The sequence below is a fragment of the Microcebus murinus genome, chromosome 26, assembly GCF_040939455.1.
Source record: "Microcebus murinus isolate Inina chromosome 26, M.murinus_Inina_mat1.0, whole genome shotgun sequence".
NCBI lineage: Eukaryota > Metazoa > Chordata > Mammalia > Primates > Cheirogaleidae > Microcebus > Microcebus murinus.
The window spans coordinates 16,935,079-16,952,919 of NC_134129.1; the positions used below are offsets into that span (position 1 = coordinate 16,935,079).

General features: G+C 47.0%; 1 protein-coding gene across 3 annotated transcripts in view; it reads right to left on the bottom strand.

The window, feature by feature from the left end:
• The window catches only part of SPATA18 (spermatogenesis associated 18), a 31,836-nt gene that overhangs the window by 9,969 nt on the left and 4,026 nt on the right, over nt 1-17,841 (bottom strand). For 2 of the 3 annotated variants that reach the window (XR_001155152.3, XM_012768760.3), the window contains exons 2-7: nt 13,973-14,078; nt 13,724-13,839; nt 12,323-12,435; nt 6,360-6,455; nt 4,115-4,363; nt 1,696-1,993 (exon numbers count right to left, since the gene is read on the bottom strand). Coding sequence is in view for 2 of the 3 variants with exons in the window: in XM_012768760.3 (XP_012624214.1) it covers nt 1,696-1,993; nt 4,115-4,363; nt 6,360-6,455; nt 12,323-12,435; nt 13,724-13,839; nt 13,973-14,078 (978 nt within the window). In the remaining variant the exon portion in view is untranslated. The remainder of the gene's footprint in view (nt 1-1,695; nt 1,994-4,114; nt 4,364-6,359; nt 6,456-12,322; nt 12,436-13,723; nt 13,840-13,972; nt 14,079-17,841) is intronic. The other variant, XM_012768762.3, reaches the window with a different exon arrangement.

The following is a 17,841-nucleotide window of genomic DNA, read 5'->3' on the forward strand; positions in this document are numbered from 1 at the left end:
TGGTCAAGAAATAGGAGAAAATTATCAGTCTAGTGTTTGTGTTGCACATAAATACACACCAAGAGTTGGGCATGTTTCCTGGCCTCTGTTAATTCAATAAATATTAATTAAATGCCTATTATTTGGTCTGCACTGAGCAAACACAGTTATGCAAGACTTGGTCTCTAACTTAATAGAGCTTTAACCAACTCAGTGAGAGATTCCTAATTATATAAACCAGGGGTTGGAAATTTTTTTTCTATGAAAAACCAGATAGTAAATATTTTAGGCTTTTCAGGCTACATACAGTCTCTGTCACATTTTTTTTTAACTCTTTAAAAATGTAAAACCATATTTTTCTTAGAAATACAGGCTGGGTCTAAATATGGCCTATAGGCCATGGTTTATAAACTCCTGATATGAATGAATAACTACAGGATAAAGTTCCATATTTATGATAATTCTGCCCTCATACCAATGTGTTGCTTTTGTACTTGAAAAGTACAAAATGTGTTGCTTTTTTAAATTTGATGATTCTCATTATGAACTCTTAGTATCTCAGCACGGTGCCCATCACTGGAACAAAGATATTTGCTTTGGAAAGTGAGGATTGCATATGTACACTTCTAAAATCTGTCATACTCAAGTAACAGAAATGCTAGCAGTTTTAGTAACTATTCATAGTTACATAAACACAACCACAACCTTCTGATTTGTCTAAGAACTGAAGGAAACCAATCAAACGATAGCCACTAGCAATGCTACACTCACTGTGTGTGCATATGCCAGGATTAGACAAAAGGTACCATGCAAATCAACTACGTATGATTACACCCACTTGAGATAGTCCTGTATTTACAGATACTTCTTCGACAAATATCTGGTCAATATAATGAATATGAATAAATAGATATGAGCAGTTATTGACTGTGAAAAACAATTCACCCCCAAGTGTTTGGGAAGGAAGGAAGGAAGGAAGGAAGGAAGGAAGGAAGGAAGGAAGGAAGGAAGGAAGGGAGGAAGGGAGGAAGGGAGGAAGGGAGGAAGGGAGGAAGGGAGGAAGGGAGGAAGGGAGGAAGGGAGGAAGGGAGGGAGGGAGGGAGGGAGGGAGGGAGGGGAGGGAGGGAGGGAGGGAGGGAGGGAGGGAGGGAGGAGCAGTTATTGTAAAAAAACGATTCACCCCCAAGTGTTGGAAGGAAGGAAGGAAGGAAGGGAGGGAGGGAGGGAGGGAGGGAGGGAGGGAGGGAGGGAGGGAGGGAGGGAGGAGTAGTTATTGTAAAAAAACGATTCACCCTCAAGTGTTGGAAGGAAGGAAGGAAGGAAGGAAGGAAGGAAGGAAGGAAGGAAGGAAGGAAGGAAGGAGCAGTTATTGACTGTGAAAAACGATTCACCTCCAAGTGAGGAAGGAAGGAAGGAAGGAAGGAAGGAAGGAAGGAAGGAAGGAAGGGAGGGAGGGAGGGAGGGAGGGAGGGAGGGAGGGAGGGAGGGAGGGAGGGAGGGAGGGAGGGAGGGAGGGAGGGAGGGAGGGAGGAAGGAAGGGAGGAAGGGAGGGAGGGAGGGAGGAAGGAAGGGAGGGAGGAAGGGAGACTATGGAATCTCCTCCCCTCGGTGACCTCAGGATCTGCCAGTCTTTATAAGACATTCCATCACTTTAGGCAACCTCTGTCCCGGCTGCCCCCCCGGCGCAGGTCTGCGGCCCAGGGCGGCGCCACCTACCACGGTGGCGATGTAGATGATCCGCTGCACCGTCTCGGCCTTGTCTATGCAGCGCCGCAGCAAGCACTGCGCGTCCAGGCGGGCCTGCGAGTATGCGTCGCTGAACCGGGACAGGAGCGCAGCCTTGCGCGCCACGTTGGACAGTTTGGAGCGGTTCGGGGACGGCGTCCTGATCTTCAGGTGGGTGGAGGGGCTGCCAGACCGGCTGCGGCTGCGGCTGCGGCTGCGGCTGTGGCTCCGGCTGTGGCTGCGGCTGTGGCTGCAAGGGTCCGGGCTCGGAGACCGGCTCCTGCTGGGCCTGTCGGGGAGCAGGAATCAGCCACGCGAACGCCGCCACTCGCTTCTCTCCGGTGGCCCTGCCCTCGTGTCCTTCCCCCCAGCAAACGGCAACGGAGCCTCGGACCCCTGGGCGGGCCGGCAGCTGCCTCCCGGGACCTCACCAGGCCTCGTGAGAAACGACTGCGTCCTGCAGCGGCCTCAGGTACGCCAGATTTGCGCCGGGAGTGACAATTAAAACGCACCTGCACTCGCTCAGCACCTCGCTTTGGCCTTTAAACGGCCAAGTCTGGTCGCTGGCCAGTGTACAGAGGAGGGACTGGGCGTCCAGGAAAGTGCACAAGCCCTCCCTTCCTGCAGCAGCCCAGCCAGCGGGAGCCAGGGTTCGAGGCTCTTCTCATCCTTCAGGTCTCAGCTTAAATGTGACTTTCTCAGAGTCCGGCTGTGACTGCCGCACACTGAAAGGTCTTTCTCCTCCCTGCCTGTAACTCTCTCTCAGGGACCGACTTTTCTCACATTAGTGCAACCACAACTGGGAACTTGGAAAAATCGACTCGACTCGTACGCATAGTTACGACCCGTCTCCCCTACTAGACTGGAAGATCCAAGGGTCCCTGCCTTGTGGTGTGGCTATTTCCACGCTGTTGTGTCTACAGCACTGAGCACCATGCCTGGCACGTGGTCGGTCCCCATTAATCTGCTCAGGGAATGAATGAATGAATGTGCGAGCAAACATTTACATGGAATGCTACCCTCACCTAGGGGTGCTTACACGTGATTCAACAAGCACGCCACACAGCCTAGTGGTACAAAATGGAATGAACAGACCCTTGAACAATGAGTTCTGTGCTCTTGTCCTAGAGCCTATGGCCTCACCCCGCCGTACCGGTGGGAACGTTGTGATCGTTCCTCCTCTCCAGAGACCGGTTTTACATGCATCATTTTTGCCCTAGTTCAGGGTGAGGGTAGAGGCTGGAAGATCAGGTGAGCTACTACGTGTGGCAGCACCACCTGGTGAGTTGCAAAGTACTAAGTGGAAAGTGCACCGTTATGAAGGAGGAAGTAAATTATCAGACTGGCTAGCCCAAGAAAATGGGCCCCCCAAAAGGGAAGTTTTATAGAAGAAACTATGGGCTCGTTTATAGTGTCTGCCGCTTCCCATGGTGTAAACACTCTACCGTGGCAGAAAGGCACGGAACCGGTTCTTGGGAGCCAGTACACGTCAGCACCAACGCACCCCTGGCAGAGTGATTCCCAGAACTGAAGGACTAAGGTGACAATTAGCAAAATCGAGATGGGGGCAGGGGTGGTGGCTTCGATGGCCTGGATCAGGGCACACTGGGGGAGAGGTTGTCTAAAACAATAAGAGAAATGCAGGCCAGGCAAGGTGGCTCACGCCTGTCATCCTAGCACTCTGGGAGGCTGAGGCGGGCGGATCACTCGAGGTCAGGAGTTCGAAACCAGCCTGAGCAAGAGCGAGACCCCATCTCTACTATAAATAGAAAGAAATTAATTGGCCAACTAATATATATAGAAAAAATTAGCCGGGCATGGTGGCGCATGCCTGTAGTCCCAGCTACTTGGGAGGCTGAGGCAGGAGGATCGCTTGAGCCCAGGAGTTTGAGGTTGCTGTGAGCTAGGCTGACGCCACGGCACTCACTCTAGCCCGGGCAACAAAACGAGACTCTGTCTCTAAAAAAAAGAGAGAGAGAAATGCAGAGACTCCAGAAAGAAACCTCCTGCTTTGTCCTTAGCACTGTGTTAATGACCCGTCTTAAGATCTGTCTGTCAGTAGAAAGGGATTTCACAAGAACGCTTAACCTTGCACCTGCTACCAAACTGAAGCAAGATACAAAAAGGGAATTCCCCGCGGTGACATGGACAGTCATGCCTGGAGAGAGGACTCCTAGGCCTCCGAGAAGAGGGCCCTCGTGTGTCACGGGAACGTTCCCTCAACACTTGTGCGGCAGACCCACACGAATCTGCTTTCAAGCAGAAGAACTTTCCTTCCATGTATCTCTCAGCCCCAAATCCCCCCTCCCCCCCTTCCTCCCCACATACCAGGTGTTGTTTTTTTTTACCACTAACTGGGCAAAAAGAGAGCTCAAATGCAAAAAAAAAGCTCCGTGAGAGTGTGTCCGACCTTCTTTGGAGCGGGGACTTTTCTGAGGACAGAACGGCTATCTCGTCCTTGAGGTTTCGCATCTGGCTCTCGTAGCGGGACGAGGGGTCCGCGTCGCGCTGCTCCGAGCTGCGCCTGGACGAGCTGTGCTTGGTCGTGACGCGGGGCGAGCTGCGGGGCGAGCTGCGGGGCTCCGGGCGCCGGCTGTCCAAGTCCCGGCAGTCCGAGCTCCGGTGGCGGGCCTTCTCCTGCGATTGCAGGGACTTCAGCCTGGACAGCAAAAGGCAGGGGGGAAGGGGGGTTGGGGAGGAAGAGGAGAGGGGAGGGGAGGGAGGGAAGGAGAGGACCGAAAAGTCATAAGTGACAATTGCCATGTTTAACAGCAGACGCTTCTCTACTTTGCCATTGTTGCATTGGAAAACTCTGACCAAAATTGCACACCCAGAGGGCCAGGCGTGGTGGCCTACGCCTGCAGTCCTTGCACTTGGGAGGCCGAGACCGGAGGATCGCTCAAGGTCAGGAGTTCGAAACCAGCCTGAGCAAGAGCGAGAACCCCGTCTCTACTAAAAAAAAAAAAATAGAAAGAAATTAACTGGCCAACTAAAAATATATATATATAAAATATATATAAAAATATATATATTTATATATATAAATTAGCCGGGCATGGGGGCACATGCCTGTTAGTCCCAGCTACTCGGGAGGCTGAGGCAGGAGGATCTCTTGAGCCTGGGAGTTTGAGATTGCTGTGAGCTAGGCTGATGCCACGGCACTCTAGCCTGGGCAACAGAGTGAAGTGAGACTCTGTCTCAAAAAAAGAAAAGAAATGCACACCAGAAACACAAATTAGCAAGAGCAGAATTGCCAGGGTCCAGTGTCACTCCCAGTGCGCCGCTTGCATGGGAAAAGGTTCCTAAAGGAAGGATGCTATTCACAGAGATCACTAGCAGAAGCAGCGTGGACCTACAGACATGCCGTTCCATATTGGACTGATCTTAACTGCACAAAACTCTGAAAACATTTGAGCTCCAAAACCCAGTCCAAAAGCTGGTCGAAGATATAATCTCCTACCCTCACTAGAGCTCTTCAATTCTCTGAACGGGAAGAATACGGGGCGAAACTACCGTGGAAATTAGCTAACATCCACAAGACTGGCTGGAAGTGTGGAACTGTGAAAATAACGTAGCACAGAAACAAACAAAACCCTTTAGAAGTAAAACTGGCATCCTCACCAAGATACAAACAGGCATGGCCACCAGAAAACAGAAGCAAAAGCCGTAAGAGAGAATGTGCTGAGATGAAAAAAGGCAAGGGTGTAAGATGAGAAGTAAGATTAAGAAAGATGTAGACAAGCTAAAAATGTAATAGAATGAAAACCTGCGCTAGACGCAGTAAACGAAATTGGTGCTATGGGAAATCAATGAGTAATATGATCAATGACTTTGAGAAAGTATACCAAATAGGAAATAAGAGATTAAAATGATGATGAGGAGGAAGACAGGAGTGGAAAACAGAACACCATTCCCAGCTAAGATTTATGGGTGTTCCTGATGAAATCAGAATAATTGGAACATGTATGAAGACAATCAAATGGACTGTGTGTGTGTGTGTGTGTGTGTGTGTGTATAAAATATCCCTCCCATTAGCTCATTTTGGGGGGGAGGGGGGGTCAAAATTAAGATCAAGGAAACTATGACCTTAAAGGATCAGTGTTTATTTTCCCCTTTGCCTATTCATCTTTAAGGAATAATCTGAAATTTAAGATTTTCCATAAAAATTATCCCAGTTTTATTTCCAATGTTGAATATTAGTATGCAAATAAATATGCAATATTAGGGAAATACCCAGTTGATGGAACATGATGAACTTATGTAAAACTAAGTTCTGCAGTATTTTTTTTCTTAGTGATAGAGAAAAACAACATCAAGTGAAAAGGTAGGATCCAAAATTGTATACTTATATACTTTACTCTGTAGTCTCAATTCTATTTTTAATATATTAACCAGAAAGAATATCAAATGTTAACAGCAACTGGCCCTGGAATTATGAGAGGGTTTTTATATTCTTTTACACTATGTTATACTTTGGAAATTTTCTATAGTACATAGATAGTATTTTTATAGTTAAAAACAAATGTAAAACATTAATAAAAATATTGCTGCCTTTCCTCATTGATTGTGAACAGATTTTTTTAATGGAACACCAAAAAAGCTAAGTTTCAATGATTCATCAGCAGGCTGCAATAATCCTGTCATTTTTTTCTTACTGCTTTTTTAGCTGATTTATTTCCTCCTCTGCAGCCAAAAGGGATATGGCCGATCTGGTCTTGGTTTCTTCAAGAGTCTTTTCAGTTTCAGCCAGACTGTAAGAGAAATCAGTAACTAAAGATAGATTTTTTTCAAAATTGGCAGACTTTCTAAATCAAGGCATAGGTTTTTGGGGGGAACTTTTGGCACATACTATAAATTCAACATAAACAAGATGAAGTTATAAGACATCTGCATCCAATCAGATAATATAATGTTACAAATATTATGGTGGGCTTGTATGCAAAAACATGCTGACACCCTTTGCTCAACGTCAAACACAAAGAAAGCTACTAAGACTATGTAATAACCATTAATATTAGAATGTGAAGGACAAAGAAATGTGTTCGATTCCTCCATCTCACCCTCCTAACTCATCTGCTCTGATTACACCAAATTCCCAGGTTGCCCCTCTATAAAATTCCCATTTTTCTACAATAGACCGATATCTATTCTCATTATTTTGCACAGGACTTTAAAAAACCATGCGCCCACCTATAAGGAAATCACACTTGACTTCCAAGTCCTTCACATCTTCCTGCCTCTGACTTCCACCACTTACTGAGCACAACTTCCCTGAGTTTTCACCATAGCTCAGTCATTGTACTTTCAAGGACTTTCTTCATTGTAGACAAATCATAATAAATCATACTCTTTCTTTAGGTCTATCTAAATTTAAAAATAAATGGGGGCTGGGCGCAGTGGCTCATGCCTGTAATCCTAGCACTCTGGGAGGCCAAGGCGGGAGGATTGCTCAAGGTCAGGAGTTCGAAGCCAGCCTGAGCAAGAGCGAGACCCCATCTACTAAAAATAGGAAGAAATTAATCATCCAACTAATATATATAGAAAAAATTAGCCAGGCATGGTGTCACATGCCTGTTGTCCCAGCTACTCGGGAGGCTGAGGCAGGAGGATTGCTTGAGCCCAGGAGTTTGAGGTTGCTGTGAGCTAGGCTGGCACCATGGCACTCACTCTAGCCTGGGCAACAAAGTGAGACTCTGTCTCAAAAATAAAAGTAAAAATAAATGGGAGTGGGATGAGGCCAGGCTCAGTGGCTCAGGCCTGTAATCCTAGCACTCTGAGAGGCCGAGGCAGGAGGATTGCTTAAACTCAGGAGTTTGAAACCAGCCTGAGAAAGAGCAAGACCTCATCCCTACCAAAAACAGAAAAAACTAACTAGGTGTGGTGGCACATGCCTCTTGTCCCAGCCATTCGGGAGGCTGAGGCAGGAGGATCACTTGATCCCAGGAGTTATGAGGTTGCAGTGAGCTATGATGATGCCACTGCACTCTAGCAGGGGCGAGAGAGACTCTGTCTCAAAAAAAAAAAAAAAAAAAAAAAGAAAATGGGAGTGAGATGGAAGACATTGGATGAAGACCAATGGTTCGCAATGAAGTTGCCCCCAGTGAGACTTGGGGTTTCTTGACTTCCCTGTTTCTTGACTTCCCTGTTCCCTGACCCAGCCTCCCTGCATCATCACACCAGTCCTGGGGCTAAGAGAGTAAATCTGCCCTCTGCACTCACACCAGCCTTCCTCCTTCCCTCTCCATGGAAGAACAGCAGAAGGTAAAAACACTGGGATTTTCACCTAGACAGTGAAGCAGGCTGAGAAATGATAGGCTATCAAGATCCCTATCAATCCTGAGGATCCCAACCAATCACATACTTACCCAAAATTCCACCCCACGCCCTCCTTCTCCTCCTGTAAATGCCCACTTATCCATCCCACTCCACCTACCATCCAACTATCTTAAGCAAAGTGTGTCTCCCCTACTCCCGAGCTCCACTCCCATCTATCTCATTACATTCATGCTGTAACTACTCGAGCACAAGGATTTTTATTTTATTTATATCCCTACCCCCAGGACCTACAACAGTGCCTGTCACATGGGAGATCTTTTTGTTTTTTAATGAAAAATGAATGAATGAATGAATGAATGAACAAAATGTTTAAAGCCTAAAAGAAAGCCAAAGTAGCATTAATTTCCTACATATAGCTATTGGAGGCTGCAATGAAATTAGAGTGTATTAATTCAAATACGAATATGTTACAGGTTTTAAAAAGTAAATATGGGAAAATAAACATTTTTTTTATCAAGAGAAAACTGTAGAAAGTGAAAAGAAAAGAAAATGAGCCAAGAAAGGAAGGAAAATATAAGCAAGAAGAAAGAAGATTTTTTGTTTCTCTCCCAGCACCTACAAGCAAACATACATGCTCATTTCACATGCCTGGATGACACGCAGAGAGAAGAAAGAGAAGAACATTCATGTGCCAGAATTGCTTCGTGCAGGTTAGCATTCTATTTAAATGTTTTGTTACACATTTATTCATTCACTGAGCAGATCATTGGGAACTGACTACGTGCCAGGCATGATGCTCAGTGCTGGAGACACAACAGTGTCAAAATAGCAATACAAGACAAGAATCCTCTGGATCTTTCGGTCTAGCAGAGGAGGCAGATCAGAAACGTGCAAGCAAGTCCATTTTTTAGAGTTCTCAGTTGTGGTAAGTGCTCTTACGAAAAAAGCAGGTCACTGTGAAAGAGAATTGAAGACGGGGAGAACAAAGACCTTCCAATGCACGGCACAAGTCAGACTCTTGAGAAAGTCGCATTTAAGCTGAGACCTGAAGGATAATAAAGAGCCATGCATGCAAAGTGCCAGTGGGAGACTAGAAAGTTCTTTCAGGCAAAGGCCTCACGGTGAGGAAGTAGGCAGTAGACCGGGTCAGGGAGACTGACCTGGGATGAGGGAGGTGCAGAGGTTGGGCCAGACCCGGCAGGCTGCTGCAAGAGCCTGGTGAGAAATCTAGAATTTTTTTCTAGGTATAAAAGAAGGAGACTAACAGCTTTTAATAAGAAGGGTGACAAGATACCGTAAAAAAAAAAAAAAAAAAAAAAATATATATATATATATATATATATTTGCTAAGCAGAAAATGTAGTTAAGCATGAATGGAAGCAGGAAGCATAAAGCCAGTTGGAAGGAAGACAGCTGGTAAGAAAGCCAGTTGGAAGGAAGGAAGAGATGGCAGAGGGCAGTGGTGGCGGAAAAGAAAGAAAAGGACAAACAGGAGAGATTAGGAGGCAGTTTCAACTGGACGTTCTAATAGATCAGATATAGGAGATGAGGAAAAGCGAGATTCATAACCCAAGTCCAGGCATAAAGTCCCATGGTCTTCCACTGTCTGGAGTTCCGTCAAACCTAGGCAGACCCGAGCCCATCAGCCCTGTGTTATTGGGATTTGCACCTTTGGAACTGAGCCAGAACCAACCCATCAGCACAAGGTTAGACACAGGGAGCCTCGTTGGCTGGGCCATTCACTCCAGGGCCTTAGGAGACATGTGAGCAGAGAGTAAAAGAAGGAAGAGAGAGATGGCTACTATAGAACAGGGGAACAGCTCCATCATTTGTGATACCTTAAATTAAAAAAATAGAATAAGAACTACAAGTGGGTTAACACCAAACAAAACTAGGAAATCCAGGGAAAAGCAGCAAGCCCCTTCCTGCAGACAGCTTTCAGACAGTTGGGGTGGGTGGAGAGTGTGTACACACAGATAGAGAGCAAACAGGGGGAGATGTATATAAAAGGATATGTGGGTGTTCTTAGTACTGTCCTTGCAAATTTTCTGTGTTTGAAAGTATTTTCTAATAAAAATGTTTTTTTTTTTTACAAAAAAGCATGCATTGGCCGGGCACGGTGGCTCACGCCTGTAATCCCAGCACTCTGGGAGGCTGAGGCGGGAGGATCGCTCAAGGTCAGGAGTTTGAAACCAGCCTGAGCAAGAGCGAGACCCCCGTCTCTACTATAAATACAAAGAAATGAATTGGCCAACTAAAAATATATAGAAAAATTAGCCGGGCATGGTGGTGCATGCCTGTTGTCCTCGCTACTAGGGAGGCTGAGGCAGAAGGATCACTTGAGCCCAGGACTTTGAGGTTGCTATGAGCGAGGCTGATGCCAAGGCACTCTAGACCGGGCAACAGAGTGAGACTCTGTCTCAAAAAAAAAAAAAAAAAAAAAAAAAACAGTGCTTCTGTCTCACTCCTGTAATCCTAACACTCTGGGAGGTTGAGGCGAGAGGATCCCTTGAGCCCAGGAGTTTGAGGTTGCTGTGAGCTAGGCTGATGCCACAGCACGGCACTCTAGCCAGGGTAACAGAGTGAGACTCTGACTCAAAAACAGAGTCATTGTAACAAGAAAAAGAAGAGGGAAGTCCTGGCCTGTACTGGTGCTGACGGTCACCAAGAACCAGCAACGTTGTGAGTCCTGCCTTACAACTAAAGGCACATGAAGGGGCCCTGGTCGCCTGCAGCAGTTGCCAGCTAATGTCCCAGGAGACCTGACCAGACAAGGCACAGCTCAGCACAAGCACCAGCACAAGACACTGGTGTCTAGGTGGAACCAAGGCCAGCAAGAACCCAGAGAGCAGGACAAGACCAAAACCCCTTGCCTTCCGCACCGGGAGAAGATGCGAGCCTCCCTCCCCTGGATGCCAATCAAAAAAAGGACGAGGGGAAAGGAGACCCCAGGAGAGGACAAAAACCAGTCTTAATGCAAGTTTGCACTCGGAATGAATGAATATTTACACAAAAGGGACGCCAATAAACCAAAAAAAAAAGCCTGTGTTACTTTAATGTAGCAAATGTAAGGATTCTCCTCCCCCACTCCAAATTCAGCTGACATTAGTTGAAGTAAATTGGACATTTTATCCTTTTTGCATATGACGTGTGTAACTTTTGACTGCCGCAGTAACACAACTGCACTGCCTATGATCCCAACTGGGAAAATGGATGGGGGTGTGGAGGTGTGTGTGTGTGCCCAGGCGCACAAAGAGAAAATGTCTGGAGTGAAACAGACCAAAATGTTAGCAGAGATGAGGTAAGTGGTGATTTTCATCTTTATATTTTTGTTTGCTGTGTGCATTTTGAGAAGGAAATTTGGATAACTTTTATAATCGGGCAAAACAAAATCCACAGGGATGTTTTCCTTTTGGGGAGGAAGAAGGAGCTCTCAGCACATGTTGTCCCACTACAAGCCTCCACTAGTTTAAAAAACAAACAAACAAACAAAAAAAACCACCTCCTTGCTGTCTCTTCCATTCACGCCAGCACGCGCAATGCTGTGGTAGGAGGAACACCTTAGTGAGGGACTTTTGTTAGGCACGTCAAACCCATCTGCATGCCTTCCTCAAGCACAAGCCCAAAGTCTGCAATTTTCTTTGCGGTGATTGCCTAAGATCACTCCCCTGGCTCTGCCCACAGCATCCATCTGAGATCTGCTGTTGCCCGGCACTGCTTCATTTTTTTTTTTAAACAATACATTTTTATACCTAATAGCTATTCCAGAATCTTGAACTGTTCATCTCTTAAGGAGACGAACTCTAACCCTCAGCCAGGCGTATATGTTCCCCAAGGTGAGAACAATGATCAGATAGATGCAGCCAGCTTCATCTTGCTTTTGCTCTGTCTCTTAGTTTTCCTCTTGACCTGACCTTTCACCCCCGTTCACTCTTTCCCTTCTGTCTCTTTTTTTAAAAATTTGCCTCCCAAATGATAGGTTTTCATCTAACAACCTTTACTTGTTTATGATATGGGCTGATGATGGCCTATGAAACCAAGGAGTCCTAAAATAATAGAGAGATTCAAATTCAAGGACACAGCCTCCAACTCTCTCTCTCACACTCACACACACGCACGCACACACACATGCACATACGCACACGCGCACGCGCACACACACACATGCATATGTGCACGCGCACGCACACACACACACACACACACACACACACACACACATTATATTACTTATTTGCAAATGCCCACATTTTACATAAGCCATTATTCTCCTTTCAAATTTAAAATGTAATTAATCTGAGAACAATCCTTTTTGGAAAAAGATAACTTGCATTCCTCTTACTCGTCTTGAACCTTGTTGAGTTGATTACGGGTCGAGTTCAAATCGGAGTCTAACTGTTGTAAGTCTCGATCCCGAGAGCCAGAATCTTTATGTCTCTCCTTGTCAAATGTGTCCTGAAAGATACACGAATCAAAAAATAATCTGAACACATGACATGGTATGGATGTTACAAAATACATTAGGCTGAGCAAAAGAAGTCTGGTGCGTAATACACGGTTCTGAGTACGTGGGTGGCTCACGCCCGTAATCCCAGCACTCTGGGAGGCCCACGCAAGTGGATTGCTGGAGGTCAGGAGTTCGAAACCGGCCTGAGCAAGAGCGAGACCCTGTCTCTACTACAAATACAAAGAAATTAATTGGCCAACTAATATATAGAGAAAAAAAAAATTAGCCGGGCATGGTGGCGCATGCCTGTAGTCCCAGCTACTCGGGAGGCTGAGGCAGGAGGATCGCTTGAGCCCAGGAGTTTGAGGTTGCTGTGAGCTAGGCTGGCGCCACGGCACTCACTCTAGCTTGGGCAACAAAGCAAGACTCTGTCTCAAAAAAAAAAAAAAAATCAGAAAACTGGGTGCCCTGGGGGTGGCACAAAGAATGCTCTGGAATGATTGAAATGTTTTATATTTCAACCAGGGTGTGCGTTTACATGGATATATGTACATCAGGGAGATACATATATATATATATCAAAACTCATCAACCTAAATTACACTTCAATTTAAAAAAATAAAAAGCCTTTGAAGCATCATCCTACATCTCTGTACCGAGAATGGCACCCCCAGGGGGTGAAAATCTGAGAAGCATCCAAAAATCCTCAGTGAGAAAAATTTTTTAATGACACCTGATGTCTGCAGAGAACTTTCCATGTGCTAGGCTCTGGCCAAGTTGTTTCATGTACTTGTCACATTTAATTCTCACAGTGACACTATTAGGTCAGCAAAATCATTGTCCCCATTCAACAAATAAGCAAACTGAGACATAAAATGTAGCCATCTCCCGAGGGCCATAGAAGGACTGGTTTTCCGCCCGGTGATCTCCACGCAGGAATCCCTCGGCCACTACTATCTCTAAGGCTCTCTTGCTCAGAAGGGACGGCACTGAAGCCTGCCATTTCAGAAAAGAAGTTGGGTTAATCCCTATAAACATCTAAAAGTAACATTACTGATGTGTTGGTTGCTCAGACATTATGACGTGATGCCTTAAGAAGGTTCGTGTTCTTTTCCAGTCCGGTCTCCAACTTTGCAAAAACTGGCACTGCCCTATGGAAACCACCAATGTCAATCACAAACTGTGGACACTCTCTGCCCGTCTACTGGGGTTAAGTTTCCTTCTCATCCTGGGAGTTTCCGATGAGCTTCATTTCCCTGTTGCAGAAAGTCAGGGGTTGTCCCTCAGCATCCTTACCTGCAGAGAGGGGACCCTGCTGTCGACAGGTTTTCCCATGGAAGCAGCAGTGAAGGAATTCTCCAGCCAGGGCAAGAGGCGTGATTTGATCGTCTCCACGCCGTCATTGTGTCCTCCTAAAAGAAGACACACGGCAGGTCGGCGGAAGACACGAAACTAACCGCGCAAACTCCATCAGAGAACACGGGAAAGCAGGAAGCGGAGAGAGAAAAGAAGAGACAGCTGGAGGGCGAGCAAGGCCGTTCTCACCTTCTTGGGCCGCTGTTGTCAGGATCCCAAAGAGCTGTCCCTGCACTTTGGCAACTTGTTCAATGAGTTCAAGGCAAATGTTTAGATTTTGATCGCACGTGTTTGTCTGTGAAGGCAAAACAATAGGTATCAGGGCACTTCCCTCGCTCCGGGGCCCACTGCAGGTGGACAAGGGCCTCACGTGGCCCAACGGCTGCCCGCTCTGGTGTGCTCCTGCTGGCAGAGACCGCAGTGTGGTCACCAAAACCTTCTTCCCTTTGCTCCCAGGCGCACAACTAGACAACCTACCCCAGTTTCCCTGGCAGTTCCTGTGGTCGTGGAACTGAGTTCTGGTTACTGGGACGCAAGGCGAAGTGTGCCCTGTCCAGGCCTTGCCCAGAAGAAAATGTCTTGGGCGATTCTTGTCCTTCTCTTTCCCCATCTGTCAGCCAGATGCAGAGGGGCCAGCAGAGGACTGGGGTGCTGGAGCCACGAGATTTGTAAGGCTGCTGACCAAACACTGCACTGAACTGTTACACGACTGAGAAAGTCGGTGTGTGTGTGTGTTAAGCCATTGAGATTTGGGTGTTTTTTTTTTTTATAGCAATAATCCTACTCAGTAGAACCCCACCAACAATCCCTTTATAAAGTGAATAGACAAATTCATAGACAGATTCATTCATAAACAAATTCATTCAACACAATTCACATCACTGCCCAGTTTATCTGCTTTATTGGTTCCTGTCCTCCACAGAAATTCAATTCATATATTGTATGTGCACAGAGAACCCTACTTCTCAGCAGCAAGGAGGTATTGCTGGATTGAGGGTACGACAGAGAATAAAAGGCATATCTGCGTCAACAAGGGAAATGGTTCAGACAGGCAGTAAACTCCTGGAGCACAGACAGCGTGCCCGTCCTGTTCAGCCCTGCATTCTATAGCGTCTAATTGTTCAAACTCAGCATGTTTTGGATGGATGAATGCAAGTGAGACGATTCACTCACTTTGTATTTATTATATACTTCCTATACGCCAGGTACTCTTGGTGCTTTACATGAATAAACTCAGTTAATCCCTGCACTGGTACACTATGAGACAGAAGTACTATGGTCATCATTCCCATTTCGGATGAGGAAACTGAGGCACAGAGAGGCTAGGTAACTTGTCCAAGGCCACCCAGCTAGTAAACTGTCAGAGCTGAGATTGGAACCCACGCAGGCTGGTCCCAGAGCCTGCATTCTTAGATCACGGTTAGTGCTGGGAGGAGAGGGAGGACTGGACAATGAGACAAAGAATGAATAGGGACAGGGACACATGTGGTGGCTCACGCCTGTAATCCTAGCACTCTGGGAGGCCAAGGCGGGTGGATCGTTCGAGGTCAGGAGTTCGAGACCAGCCTGAGCAAGAGTGAGACCCTGTTTCTACTAAACATAGAAATAAATTAATTGGCCAACTAAAAATATATAGAAAATCTTAGCTGGGCATGGTGGCGCATGCCTGTGGTCCCAGCTACTCGGGAGGCTGAAGCAGGAGGATCGCTTGAGCCCAGGAGTTGGATGTTGCTGTGAACTAGGCTTATGCCACGGCACTCTAGCCCGGGCAACAGAGTGAGTTCTGTCTCAAAAAAATAAAATAAAATAAGAATGAATAGGGAGGGCAGCCAGGGAAAAGCCCCCTGAGGAGGGGACTCTTGAGAAGATTCAGGGCAGCAAAGCACTGGGGAAAGAGCATGGCGGCTAGCAGGAACAGCAAGGGCAAAGGCCCTGAGGCAGGAACAAATTTGGCGACCCTTGTGGACCAAACGTAGGTCAATGTGGCCGAAGCACAGAAGGTCAGAGAGGTTGACAGGACAGAGCCTGGGTGGGATGTGGGTGGGATGGAGATGGGACGGACTTGTAACTAAGAGGGCAGCCAGTTCACTTTCCATGCCCAGCCAGCGGGCCCTGGTGACTAGCTCCCTCACGGCGTGGATCCCTCCTACAGCCGTTTTCCCCCCTTCTCACTCTTCTATTCTCTCCTCCCACAAGTCCATGAGTTCTTTTAAAAAGTGACCTTGTCTTTCTCGTATATCAATTGCCACTAGCAACCTAGCAAACTGAAGGGCCCAAACAATGTCTGGCGAATGAATGATTTAACAGCATAATGTCGCCACGATCAGAGCATGTAAAGCCCGTGGCCTGAACAGCCATCTCTATTCCTTCCTCGTGGAACCCGCGGCTCCTTGCCCTGGCTGTTTTATACCCGCCCTCATCACCCTGAACTTCAAGGACCTGTTTCCAGGCCTCTTGCCCCCTGCCTAGATCATGCCATGTGCTGAGTGGACAGAGAATGAGCTTGGGAGGCCAGCAGACCTGGGTACGTCAGCTCTGCAGCTTGCCACAGTTCTGTGCAGTCCTGCACAAGTTACTTAACCTCTCTGAGCCCATTCCCCTCCCCCCCACCCCCTGCCCATATGATGGAACAACAATGCCTTGCTGAGTGTTAGGAGATTAAATCTAAATAATGTATGTCCCAGCACCTCAGACACAGAAGGTGCTAAACAATTAGTACCTACCACATGAAACAAGCCAGGGCCTAGAGATAAGACAGACCTTTGCTCAAATCCACTATCCTTTTATCAGCTCTATTCCCTTAGAAGAGACATTTAAGCATGAGGCTCCATTTCCTCGTATTTAGGAAGGAGGTGATCTCATGAGCTAAGTCAAGTGCAGAGCCTAGCATAAATGGGAGTATCACTGTGGTATTGTCACCATCTGCTCCTCTGCCCTGCCGGGTGCCTGTTCCATTAGTGGCTGCCCAAAGAGTGTTGGTCTAATGAGTTTGTAGACACAGCTTAAATAACAGAAGAGAATACACCATGCCAAACAGTTCCCGTTTCCAAGACATGTCACAGCAGGCTGCACCTTCCAACACAAAGCGTTGCACAAGTTACTCAATTTGCAATAGGGTCACATTATTCTATTAAACACTTATGCGCACAAGGTACATAGAGCGAAGATAGCAACTAATTATACTGTCTCCAAAGCACAGACTCTCCATATTCCTTCATTCATAAATCACTGAGTTCCTATTATATGTAAGGACCTGGCCTGGCAGCTCAGGAAACAAAGCTACACCTAAAAAAAAAAAAGAAAGAAAAGAAAGAAAAAGTTGCCTGCTGTCCATGCACTCAGCAGCTGAGGAAGTGGGGTGGAGAGTGCGTTTATATTAAGTGCTCTACATGGACAGGGAACTCTAGGAACAGCAAAAGAAGCCCCGAAGAGGGGACCCGGAGAGGGAAGGGAACTTCAAGAGGAGAACAGCAGGTACCAAGGCCAGGAAGCGGCAGGTACATCAGGGAAAGTGAGTAGGAGTCCAGACGCCAGATCTTGCCACATGAAGGGTTCTGGGCTTCATCCCATCACCAAAAGATCTGCCAAGGCAAGGGAGGGAGGGTATGACGTGCTCAGATCTGCTCTGCATTTTACGAAAATCACAGAGTGGACTGTGAAACCACTACCCAGCCACGAGAGGAGACCCAGCAAGCCCGCAGAGAGGACGGACAGTTCCGTTTGGTTCATGTTGGGCTGGTGGGCCTTGTGGAGCCACGTGGCCCTGTCTGGGAGGCAGGTGGCCACCCAGGTCGGGAGCTCCAGGGCAAGGCCCCAGCTGGAGATAGATTTGGGAGCTGCCAACATCTGGGAAGTAGCTGAAGCCATACCATTTAACAAGAGTCCATCGATGCAGAGAAATCAAGAAGACAGATAAGGGCTGGGGAAAAAGGGGGGCTGGATGTGACCGACCATCGGGCAGTATCTAGCGACCATTATGAGGGCAGTTATAGCAGGAGGAAGGGGGGCGGGGTGCTTGAGATCTTTCCAGATTGCACTGGGTTGGAGGAGCAAATAGG